At 44.5% G+C, this 11,410-nt stretch overlaps 1 protein-coding gene across 27 annotated transcripts in view; it reads left to right on the top strand.

The window, feature by feature from the left end:
• Window positions 1–1,860: 1,860 nt before the first annotated feature.
• The window catches only part of Rims1 (regulating synaptic membrane exocytosis 1), a 480,520-nt gene continuing 470,970 nt past the window's right edge, over window positions 1,861–11,410 (top strand). For 12 of the 27 annotated variants that reach the window (XM_029538266.1, XM_029538264.1, XM_029538279.1 and 9 more), the window contains exon 1: window positions 1,864–2,511. In XM_029538266.1, coding sequence (XP_029394126.1) covers window positions 2,348–2,511 — 164 coding nt within the window. In that variant the 5' untranslated portion in view covers window positions 1,864–2,347. Of the gene's footprint in view, window positions 2,512–11,410 lie in introns of all 27 variants that reach the window. The other 15 variants (XM_029538265.1, XM_029538267.1, XM_029538272.1 and 12 more) reach the window with 4 other exon arrangements.

The raw sequence follows: 11,410 nt of genomic DNA, 5'->3' as shown, positions 1-11,410 counted from the left end.
CTCTCTCTCTCTCTCTCTCTCTCTCTCTCTCTCTCTCTCTCTCTCATTTTCTTAACTATGTGATCAGTGAAGAGAAGAGAGTATAACTTTTTAATGATGAAAAGATGCTGATCAGAGTGCTCTATCAGCTGCTTTAATTAGAGAAAAGAGGAAATCTGACTAGATATCAATACCTATGGAAAATCAGTGGAAAATTTAGAGGACTGCACAGTTATTTCAGTAACAATCTCTTAAGTGACACAACTATAAAGAATGTACAATGTTGTGTTGTATAAACATGATGATTACAAAACCTTAATAAATACTCAAGTACTGAAGATTGTTCATGGTTATAACCATCTCGATAGTTATTTTATAAGGGAGAGAAAGAGATGTGTGTGTGTGTGGGGGGGGGAAGTAGGGGGACTAGCTGTTTCCAAAGTCAGACAACAGGAATGACCAGATATCGAACTTTACTAGGTGGACAAGTGGCTGTGTTTACTCTGGAGATGCCTGAAGCAGACATGGCAACTGTTTCAAATAATTCAAAGAGTTCTGCTTAGTGGAGAGATTTAGTCTTAAGGACCAAGTTAATACTATAGGTAGTGAGCATTTAATTACTAAGAAGATTCACATATATATCTACATAAAAACTGCATTTACTGGCAAAATCAATTGAACTGTATGGTCTTTAAATATGAAGCTTTTAGCATCTTATAACCCCCCTACCCTTGCCCCACCCATCCACCCCATGTTAACAAAGTTAAGGCTGAAGGAGAAAATAGGTACTATCTGCTTATGAAACTACAGAAAGAATTCCCCGGGAGAGAAAACCCATCCGGTCTCTCAGCATTGCTATGAGATCCTTACTGGGAAATGGCTCAATTTGAGCCCGTCTCTCTATTGATTCTTTTATAATTGCATTAACAAAATTCAGTCTCCAGGTTTCAAAGGCGATAACATTACGTATTTTGAAAGAATTGTCTATTAATTTTTCCCCCTTTATCACCAAGAGAAGCTCACCCTTTAATGCCTATCATCCTACCAGGCACTGAGCAGACGCTTTTACATCCAATAGGATATGGGTGGTTGTTTTCCTTATCGTGCTAGTGCTATCCTGGTGTTGCTGGAGAAGAACCCACAGAGGCTGAGAAGTGAGTGCATGATGATAGCGAACATCACTGGAGGAATTAGAGTAGATAATCCATTTCCAAGCACCAGCCAAGTGCAGTTATGTGGTCTGATGGGGCTACCCAGTGCCCCAAATGGCAAATTAAAGAGTTACTGTGTGTGGTGGGGCATCTTGAAGGGAAAATGAGGAACAATTCTAGCGAGAACCCGTCAAGAAAGAGATTGCATTGAAGGGTACAATGGCAATTCGGGTTGCTGGATGTGTGTATGTCTCTGTGTGTGTGTGTGTGTGTGTGTGTGTGTGTATACCAAAATTATCTAGGAACCCACACACAACTGTGGTAGTGCACACTTGACAAGTAAAGCAGAAAGATATGGTGGCAGGAAGGGGAAAAACAGACCTAGAGGGTGGAGGACCATCCTGCTGTTCTAAACCCTGTGGGTGCTCAAAAATCATCAATGATGAAGACTGTGGCGAGGATGAAGATGATTAACGCAACCCATGGGAAAATAGGGCTGGGGAGGATGACATGGACCAGGACCTGGGAGAGGGAGGATGACTCAGGGTGAGGGGTACCTTGGGAGAGATCAGTGAAGTATGCACGTCGGCGAGCGTGGGGCGGGGGGAACGGCCGGGGCACTCGTGGCTCGGACCCGGGGAGTGGGTGGGTGGTGCCCGTGGGCGGAGCGGCTCCGGGACTGAGTGGCTGGCAGCTTATGTCTGCAAGAGCAGCAGCATCACCCGGGAGCGAAGCTCCGAGACTCCGCCTAACTGACACCCAAACTCTCCCTCTCCCTCCCGCAGCCCCAAACTGGAGGCAGCGGAGCCCGGGAGCAGGCAGCGTCGGGCGGCCCCGGCCCGGCCCCGCCCCCGGCCCGCCAGCCCAGCCCGCGCCCGGCCGCTGTGCTCCGGAGCTCAGCGCCAGTCCTCGCCCTCTCGCCGTGCCTCCGCCTGCCCGCCCCCGCCGGCCGAGGCTGGGCTGCAGGAGGCGGCCGGGCGGCCCCGAGCCTCGCCAGGGCGACCCAAACAAAGGCAGCATCCGGGCTCGGCGGGAGGCAGAGCATCATGAGAGACTGGGTCCTCGCTGTCCCCGGCTCCGCTGCTGCTGCCGCCGCCGCTGCCGCCGCCGGGAGGGCTTCGCTGTGAGCGTGGAAAGCACGGGCGCAGCTGCGGGGCGTGAATCCGAAAGGTGAGAGCCAGAGCCAGCGAGCCGAGGGGGCGGGCAGGCCACGAAAAATGTCCTCGGCCGTGGGGCCCCGAGGTCCTCGCCCACCCACGGTGCCTCCCCCTATGCAAGAGCTGCCCGACCTGAGCCACCTGACCGAGGAGGAGAGGAACATTATCATGGCAGTGATGGACCGGCAGAAGGAAGAGGAAGAAAAAGAAGAGGCCATGCTCAAGTAAGCACCCCCCCAACCCCCCAGGGCGCGCCATCCATCCCTCGGTGGTGCCTCCATCCGTCCATTCACCACTCACTCACCAGGTCCTCTGGGTTGAGTGTGGGGGAGGGGCTGAAGAGGGTACAGGGGTGAGGGCAGAGGTGCCCACCTTGGGGCTAGGGGCCCCTCCTCGGGATTGAGCAGGCTAGAAGTCTGGGAGTCTAGAGGAAGGAGAGGACCCTGCAAAGCCCAAAACCTAGGACCCCAGGAAGATGGCTTGAGACAGGAGTGCCCAGGAGGACTGAGTGGACAGGGGGACCACTGTGGGGTGAGATATGCAGAGCGAGTGAAGCTGATCCCACCCGATGGTAGCGCTCTGGGCTGAGGGCAGATTAGGGATCTGGGCATGAGTGGAGAAAAGGGTGGAGGTAGAGATAGTGAGGGTAGCTCCTCCTTGGAGTTGTTGAGCAGATCTGAGTTACAACAGTGAAGGGTGCTGGTATTTATATAATAAAAAGGCTTATTTTTAGCGTTTGTTTTGGTGCTCATTCATTTTAGGATGCAAAGGTTGGGTCTTTTTTGGGCAGTTGCCATCGTTGGTCACCTGTATTCTCAGCTTCCCTTTAACCTTTGATTCTGAGTCTTCTACACAGAATAACTGTATGAAGACACATTTTCTTATCTGCATGCAAGGCCAGGCAGTACAAAGTTTTTTTGATAATGACAGCAGCTGATTGGTCACTCTGGACTGAAATAAAATAGGGGTTCCTCATTATTGGCTTCCAAGAGACCCCTGGGGTCTTCCCATTTCCCAAAGGAAGCAGCCGGGGGTTAAATATCTACACATGCCCTGTTTTCTGAACCCATCCACCCTCTAGGGGACCCGTACCTAGTGCCCCCATTTTCCTGGGCACGAGGAGGAATAGGGTTGATTATTGGCAGTGCAGGAGCCTGTGATACTGTGCCACCCTTTGCTTCAGAATTGCTTGCAAGGACTGCCATACAGGTTGGCCTTGGCTTCTTAGGCTCGCCCGTGGAGTGAAGTGAAAGGCAATTTCAACTCTGTCTTCCCTTTAGTAAAGTTTTCCTCTCTGGGGTGGTGGAATACAGATTCCCTGACTGGTACCAATGTCTTGGTATTCTCTGCTTATGCAGAAGGTGGATTTGGGGCAAGCAATTGACATGAAGAGCCAAAGGGAACCTGTTGCATCTAGAGTTAACTGATTGCAGGGAAGTCTAGAGAGGGAACAGGGGGTGATGCCAGGGCACAGGGCACACCCATCATGGCCTTCCTCAAACTCCCTAGAATTGCCTACCGAAGGGAAGGTGCTCTCTGGGAAGGCATCTTCTCTTCAGAGTAGCCGAGCCTAACAGGAAAGGAATAGAGAAAGCTGTAAGCACAGACTGGGGGTCCCCCGAGCGTGAGGGAGAGATGTGGGTGTCAGGCCACAGCAAAATAATAGGGATTCAGCGATTCTTCCTCTTTCATTATAGACTCTGGGAAAATAAAAGGCTGTTAACTTAGAAGGCCAAAGCTACCTGGCTCTATAAGAGCTGCAGGTTTCTGAATTCCCTGCTCCTTCTCATCCGGGGGAAAACCAAACAACCAACCCCCCCCCCAAAAAAAAAAAAAACAAATGCTTTAAGCCTGCCAGCTTGAGGGAGGCAGAGCCCTCATTAATTGGCTTCCTGTCCCTAGTGAAAGAATGACCCCCCCCCCCACCGCCTCCCATGCTGCAGGCTTCCCCTCTTCTGAGCCTGGAAGTAATGGATGCTGTCTTAATGGTGCTGCTGTCTGTCTGTCTGTCGGGTTGTTGGTCCATCTGTCCTCACCACTGCAGCCCCTGCCACCTGTCCTAGACACTGTCCTATTGGCTAGCATTTGCAGATTTACTGCTGTTCCTGTTGGTGCTTGCTGCAGACAGCAGGTAGATGGAGGCCTCCAGCAGCTAATGATAAATATGGGCTGCTCCCTGATAGAGTCCAGATAGGGAAGGCAGTCACAGTGCAAGTAGTGGCCATAATGCCTCTTCATTGGCTGTTGGAAGCATTGTGGAGGGTGAAGGTTTTAAGTGGGAGTGGATGAGTTTAGGGCAGAATCGCAAACCTGCTGACAACCTAGGGTCAATGTTAATACTATATGGGTTTGCATGGTCAAGCAAATTAAAAGCTCTGCCCAACTGCTCCTGTCTGGCATATCCCTGTCACTGGTATCCATGGGCTTGTAAATACTATTCCTTTATGGCACGATATCACAGAATATCGCAGCGTGCACTGCTGTTACACAACAGCTCTCGATAACCCTGGACCTCTGCATCAACTTTATCAATTGGCCTCCTCCGCTAAAGTCCTGGCCTCTTGTGCAGTGGTGGGTTGGCAAGTGTTTTGGAACGCTGCTGTTCTTCTCTGTAAGCCTGTCATGGTGTCTGCAATCAGTGAGACAGTGTTACACTTTATTTTTTTTCCTAGAAGGAATTTTGTATCTTGGAAACTGGGAATCATAGGGGCCATTCAAATGACACATGTGCGAGGGGCCTTTGATGGCATCTAAACATGGGTGGCAGCCTTTTCTAAACTTGCCAAGGAAAATGACCAGAAAAATGCTTTTCATAGGCCTTTGCTTAAAAGAAAAGTTTTTGTGGCAATACTTGATCCCATATCACATATCTGAGAAATTTCTTTTACAAAAGACCCAAACAAAACTGGAGTTCTGGGAACAGAGAAATTGGATTTAAAATATATTTTTGTGATAAATGTCATACCTTTGCCTTGCACTGCCTGCTGTGTGTGAATTCTTCTCCACAAGATAGAACAGGAAACATTCATAGAGAGAATGAAAAAGTGGATGGGTATTGTAAAACCATCTAACAAACACAAATCAGAATATATTTGTATAGTTAGCCTTAACTGCAAGTTACTGCTGAACTCTAGATTCGATAAAGACATAAATAGGAAAAAATATCATTTTGCTTCCAGTTCATGAATTTAAAAATGTTACATGAAGTTGGGAGTATTTTATCCTCATGGTCACATTAGTTTTGTAAAAATCTACTAATTTTAAGTAATATTGTTTGTAATTAGAAAAAATTGGCTCTCAAGAATTATATTTTATGATTGATGTAACTGTTTGTAAAATGGGTCTCAATTTTTGGTTTTGTGTGTGTGTGTGTGTGTGTGTGTGTGTGTGTGTGTGTGTGTGGTGTCCTGGATCTTTTTTGAAACTTCACTTTGTCAATGAATGTTCCTTCAAGTACCTGTCACCAGGCATCATGGGTCAATGTATTTCAAAGACAGAAAACTGTGTTATCTGAGACCTAAATCAGGGAAGATCTCATTAGAGGTAAAAATCTTATTCTGTCTCTTAAATAAAAGCTTCAAAGAGAAATGAGCTTCAGAATGGGAAGAGAGGGGAAAGGGAAAACACCGAGCAGAGATTGAGGGGACAATTCGGTGATGTAAATTAAAAATCCGTATTGAAACGATTACTAAAATTGGCTAACACTTATTGAATATTTACTGCATTCCAGCAGTTACTTTAACTGGTTACAAGAATTTAAAAATGTTACATGAAGTTGAAAGTATTTTATCCCCATGGTCACATTAGTTTTGTAAAAAAAAAAAAACTACTAATTTTAAGTAACATTGTTTACAATTAGGAAAAACTTGGCGGGGTGAAATGTGTTGACTTAGACTGGGTGCTTGAATCCATTGAGTATCCTGTGCAGGAGACACGGCGGGTGTGGCAAGTCTCAAATCCTTACTCTATCCGTGGGCTTCAGCGATACTGAAAACTGAGTCACATCCAGGGCTCAACAAGGCTTCAACCCAGACTTTCACAACCAATGCAGCCACTTCCCCAGGCACGGCACTGTCTCTCAACCAAGAAGAAACCTCTAACAGTTATCCTTTCCTTACATGAATTTCTGGTCTCTCTTTCAATTCAATCAAGTGGTTTGACAGGTTAAGCTAACAGAGAAAATCAACTACTGGTCCTAATGGAGCAGGGCTGAGTTCACTTCTGCTGGTGCACAGAATCTGCCTGTGGATTGAGGGGAAGGGAATGTCCTTCAATTTCAAGATACTGAAAACTGTATTAGCACAGTGCAAAGACCTTTGCAACTGGGCATCTTTTTTATATTTAATTTCTCCCATTTCCTGTATGAACATGGGTTAGAAAATTGTTAGATTTTGTGGGGTTTCTTACTCATTCCATATTCTGCCCCTCAAGATGTGACTTGGTTTACAAAGACAACTTTGGGCATCTCTGCCTTTTTGCTGGGGTGGTGGTAGTGATGGTGGTACTGTGGCCTTGGTTTTCAAACATCTGTCAATATAACCTGCTTGGGGAGAAAAGATGAGGTAGAAGTCTCTATTACTCTAGTTTTCCTCTGTGTGCAAACACATCATGTTGTACTTCGAAATGTATTGAAAGGGCTTTTTTTTTTTTTTTTTCCAGAAGCATCAGTTTGCCAAGCAGAAAAAGAATGGACTATACACTAGGGAGACTTAAGCAGGGGGTCATTGTAATGTAGGTATGTTTCTATTGGCACACACATTAGGCAAGGTATGTGCTACACTATTGTTCAAGCAAGGATGGATGAGAAGAAAAGGGGAAAAGACGGATAGTGAAGAGAGGTAGTGACTGATATGTAAACATGGTCTCTTAATTCAAGATGTCCTATTAGGCAGATAAGACTGTAGGAGGGAGCACACTTGCTGCCTTCACTCCTGCTCCACACTGGTAGTAAGTGGGGTTTGACTCAGAGAAAGCTAACCCTGTGCTGTGTAGGAATCTCACTCTAAAAAAAAAAAAAAAAAAAAAAAAAAAAAAAACCTTCTTAACACATGTACAGACACACTGTGAAAGTTCTCAAACATTCGTGGGAGAAAATATAGAAACGAGAAGTTTTTTAAAAAGTGAAGAAAACACGGTGGTGTCAGAAATAATGGAAAGGTACAAAACCGTTGCTTTTGGTTAATCCGAAGTGATGTGTTTTTAACTTGTGTGCATGCTTTCTTAATAGGACACTACCATTTATGTATTTACATTACCATATTTGAGGTTCGCTATGCTTTACAAATGGGTGTGATCCTTGGGCTGCTGCCAACCTGAGTAATAGAAACACAACATCTCCTGAAGGTTCTTTGTTCAACTCCTTCAACAGGAAGGCTGACTGGTGTAAGTCAGTCCAAAGCCTCCTAGAAAGCTCTCAGTGTGAATTCCTGAAACCACTCTATTCTCCCACGTCTATAAAAAGCATATGGGATGAGCTTGTTCTGGGTGGATTATAAGTGCCATTGTGTTGAATTTCATTTACCTTAATGGTCTATGTTCTGTTTTTAAACAACTTTGCACACTGGATCCTTTGAGATCAGTCTGGATGTTCTAGATCTGGCCTTGAGGGCTGGAGAAAATTTCCCCAAGGCACAGGCAACAAGAGAAATAGAACCTCAGACTCCAACCTGGTGATTCCAACCTTCGCTGTTTATTAAAGTCCATAGTATAAATGTGGGTATGGGTTTTGTGGGCTAGGAGGCTAGCGTGCACTGTTTTCTTTATATCTATCAGACATTTTGCTGGGTGCTTACAAAAACCACATATCCTTCACTCAGCTCTTGACATGCGCTCCATTCTGTTTGTTGGTTTGTTTCCTAACGTGAGTGGAACCTTGAGAACCCTGGATCCCTGGCCCCTTGCTCACAGCGTTTGGTCTGAGAACCCAGTGATTACCAAGCAGCAGCAGAAGTGCCTATGGCTGGTGGGATCTCCTATGCTTTTCCGAGCACATGCCTCTCCACTCTAACTTCTGTTCTCCTGGTCTACGTGGTCTTTTGCACGCAAGTCTCCCTAACACGGTACTACTCTGCTATGTTCTCCTCGACTGCAAGTCTCCGTCAGCCACGTTATTCTGAATTTTCCCAGGCAGTATTCTTCTATTCATAGAACTGTATGATACTTGATTCAACAAGAAGGCCAGGCATTAAAAGTTCAGTCGTTAAAATTTGGTCAGGCAAGAGAGTAGGTGGGTAGAATAGAGACCCCATTCTTCATATAGCTTGTTGCACGTGTAGTTCCAACCACTTAAAAACGTCCACAGTCTGAAAGGTTGACCAGTGACTTGCTCTGTATAATACTGAATGAGGTTTTGGTCTCATTGTTGGGTTTCTAGTGTGCTTGTTTGTTTGTTTGTTTGTTTGTTTTTAATACAGAGCTTCTCTGTGTAGCCCAGGATGTCCTGGAACGCTCTCTGTAGACCAGGCTCCAACTCTAAGACCCACCTGCCTCTGCCTCCTGAATACTGTGTTTAAAGGACATGCGCCACCACGCCTTACCAAGTTTTGGTCTTAATGCTGCCATTTTCTATAGGTATAAACATTACCAAGTCATCCCATTCAGTTTCTCGGCTTGCTGTACACAGTGAGACTTGTTAGGCCTGTCCTTGTATCTCATGGCCATTTAACATGGTAAAACAGAAACATCTTTAAACTTCAAGTTACCATACCGAAGGAAACTGCTCTTACTGCCCTCATGCTCTGAAATGAGGCTGAGCCCCTTCTTGTGATTTTTGAGGGTGATATTGGGCATGTGGGGAGGAGATCTTGTTGGAATAGGCCCCACTCACAGTCTTGTTAGGGCTGTGACTGGGATTGTAGGCACACTAAGGTGGGAATCTGGCAAGGAATTCAAAGTTAAAATCATCACAGGGTCTGCTCTGAAATTCTGTTTTTATTTCTCATTAACTGGGTTATCAATGTTTGTAGCACAAAAACATGGTGGGGAAATGGTAAAGTTTGAGATAACAACTAGGCAAGCACAATTCAAGTGGAGAAGAGAAATTGGCTCAAGGTAGTTTTCTTATCTTTTGCTAAAACCTGAAAGTGTTAACTTCTTTGTCATGGGGTATAATAAATGGCTCGTTTTTAACATTGAATGGGGGACTACTTGTTAAGTGGTTTATCTGTTTAGCTTTCTGTTGGATGGTGTAACACATACACATAACTTTTAAAAATTTTTGTACTACATGCCCAGTGGTTTCTGCAGGTATAGTCTCACATTCTTATAGCAGGTTTATATGCATTTATTTTGACCTCGGTCAAATAGCTGACAGCAAAGGGTTACGTTACAGAGGTGGCCTGGGGCGTTCCTATTTCTGTTGCCATTATGTGAAAGCTCCCTATACTTACATGAGAGAAAACTGCTTAAAAGGAAAGTGTCCTAACCGCTGATTTGCCTTTTTGTACTAATTTTTTGCTATGGAGAGTGTTTTATACTGTCAATTTTAAGTATCTACTTAGACAACAAATTAGAGTATCTTTTCTCTTTGTAAGTTGGTTTTTCCCCTTGCCTCAACTTATTTGTATCAAACCACTAAAAAGCAAGCAATTAAAAGTTTTAAAATTTATCAGAACACTTAAGTAATGCAAACAACGGATATAGAATCTTGGAAACCATTGTTTGGTCAACAGTAATGGTTTGCTGAAAACGAGACATAGCATTTCATATGATCTCAGTGGGTGCTTCTTTTATGGGAAGGCTGCATTCAAAGTTTCAATCATTTTTAAATAATAGTTGTCAGTTACAACTGCACACAGGACTATCGATGCAAAACAGACTGCAGTTTAGAGACCGTATCCCTGGTATGCAAATTCATTTAAATAGATTTTAGAAAGTAATATTTTAATAATCCCTTTGAAGTTGAGGTTGTAAGATAATTTAATATTGTTGAAAGGAATCTTAAGTAATTTGTAAGTTGTTAAGGCATTTAATTAGAATATTAGCTATTTTAAAGAAGCATAGTGAATGAAACCGAGATAATACAGATGATAATACCCAGTTAATCATTTATACATTGTTTAGTACTTTTTTATTGCTCATCATTAAGTTAAGTTACTTGTCTGGAAGATGTTATCATGTTTATATAGAGAAGGCATGTGCACTGAAAACCAACTGAAGTGTCTATACTGCCATGTAGATAGATACCTTACGCTATTTAGGTTCTTGTAATGGCCTGTCATATTTAATATGGATATATATTCACAAGTAAGACAATACAGTAGCAGTCCCTGATGAAAGGTTTGCTGTACTACCTAGGCCATGGCATAGTTTGTTTTCTTTTCAATGTATATTACTGCACCTGAAGATCATTGATCTTTGACTAATACTCTTAATTTCAAGAAGCCAGATGCTCAGGCTAGGGTTTTGTTCAAACTAGGATTGGCTGAGAAGAGATAAAGTCAACTGACACAATGCCTCCATCAGATTGGCCTGTAGGCAAGCCTGTGAGGGAGCATTGCCACGGTTAGTGATTAATATGGAAGGGCCTGGCTGGCTCACTGTGGGTGGGGCCACCCCTGCACAGGTGGTCTATGGATGTGTAAGAAAGCAGGATGACAAGCCATGAGGAGTGCGCCTGTAGAACCGCCCTCCTCTGTGCTCTCTGCTTCAGTTCTCGTCTCCTTTGTACCTCGACCTTTCCCCTTCCTTCTATTAAAGACCATAACTTGAAAGGCAAAATAAACCCATTTCCTCCCAAAGCTGCTTTTGGTCATAGTGTTTATCACAGGAGTAGAAATGTAACTAAGATACCGAGTTATTTTAAACTTGTCTGTTATAGGTGATCAATCGTTGTGGGTCTGGTGGTTGCACTTGTCTTTTATACTCATTTTATGATCTATTCACTTTTTATTTTATAAGTAGGTGTGCATGTCGCCTGAATAAATGCATGTGCACTGTGTGTGCACATGCCCACAGGCACCAGTCCTCTGGATCCAGAGGTGTAGGCAGTTGTGGGTTCTGGGAACTGTACCTGGGTCTTGTGTAAGAGTAGAAAATGATCTTCACTACTGAGCCATCCTTCCAGCCCCTGCGAGAGAGAGAGAGAGAGAGAGAGAGAGAGAGAGAGAGAGAGAGAGAGAGAGA

Source organism: Mus pahari, chromosome 5 (genome assembly GCF_900095145.1).
Source record: "Mus pahari chromosome 5, PAHARI_EIJ_v1.1, whole genome shotgun sequence".
Taxonomy (NCBI): domain Eukaryota; kingdom Metazoa; phylum Chordata; class Mammalia; order Rodentia; family Muridae; genus Mus; species Mus pahari.
Note: the sequence above shows the minus strand (reverse complement) of the source record. Positions and strands in the feature narration are given on the sequence as shown.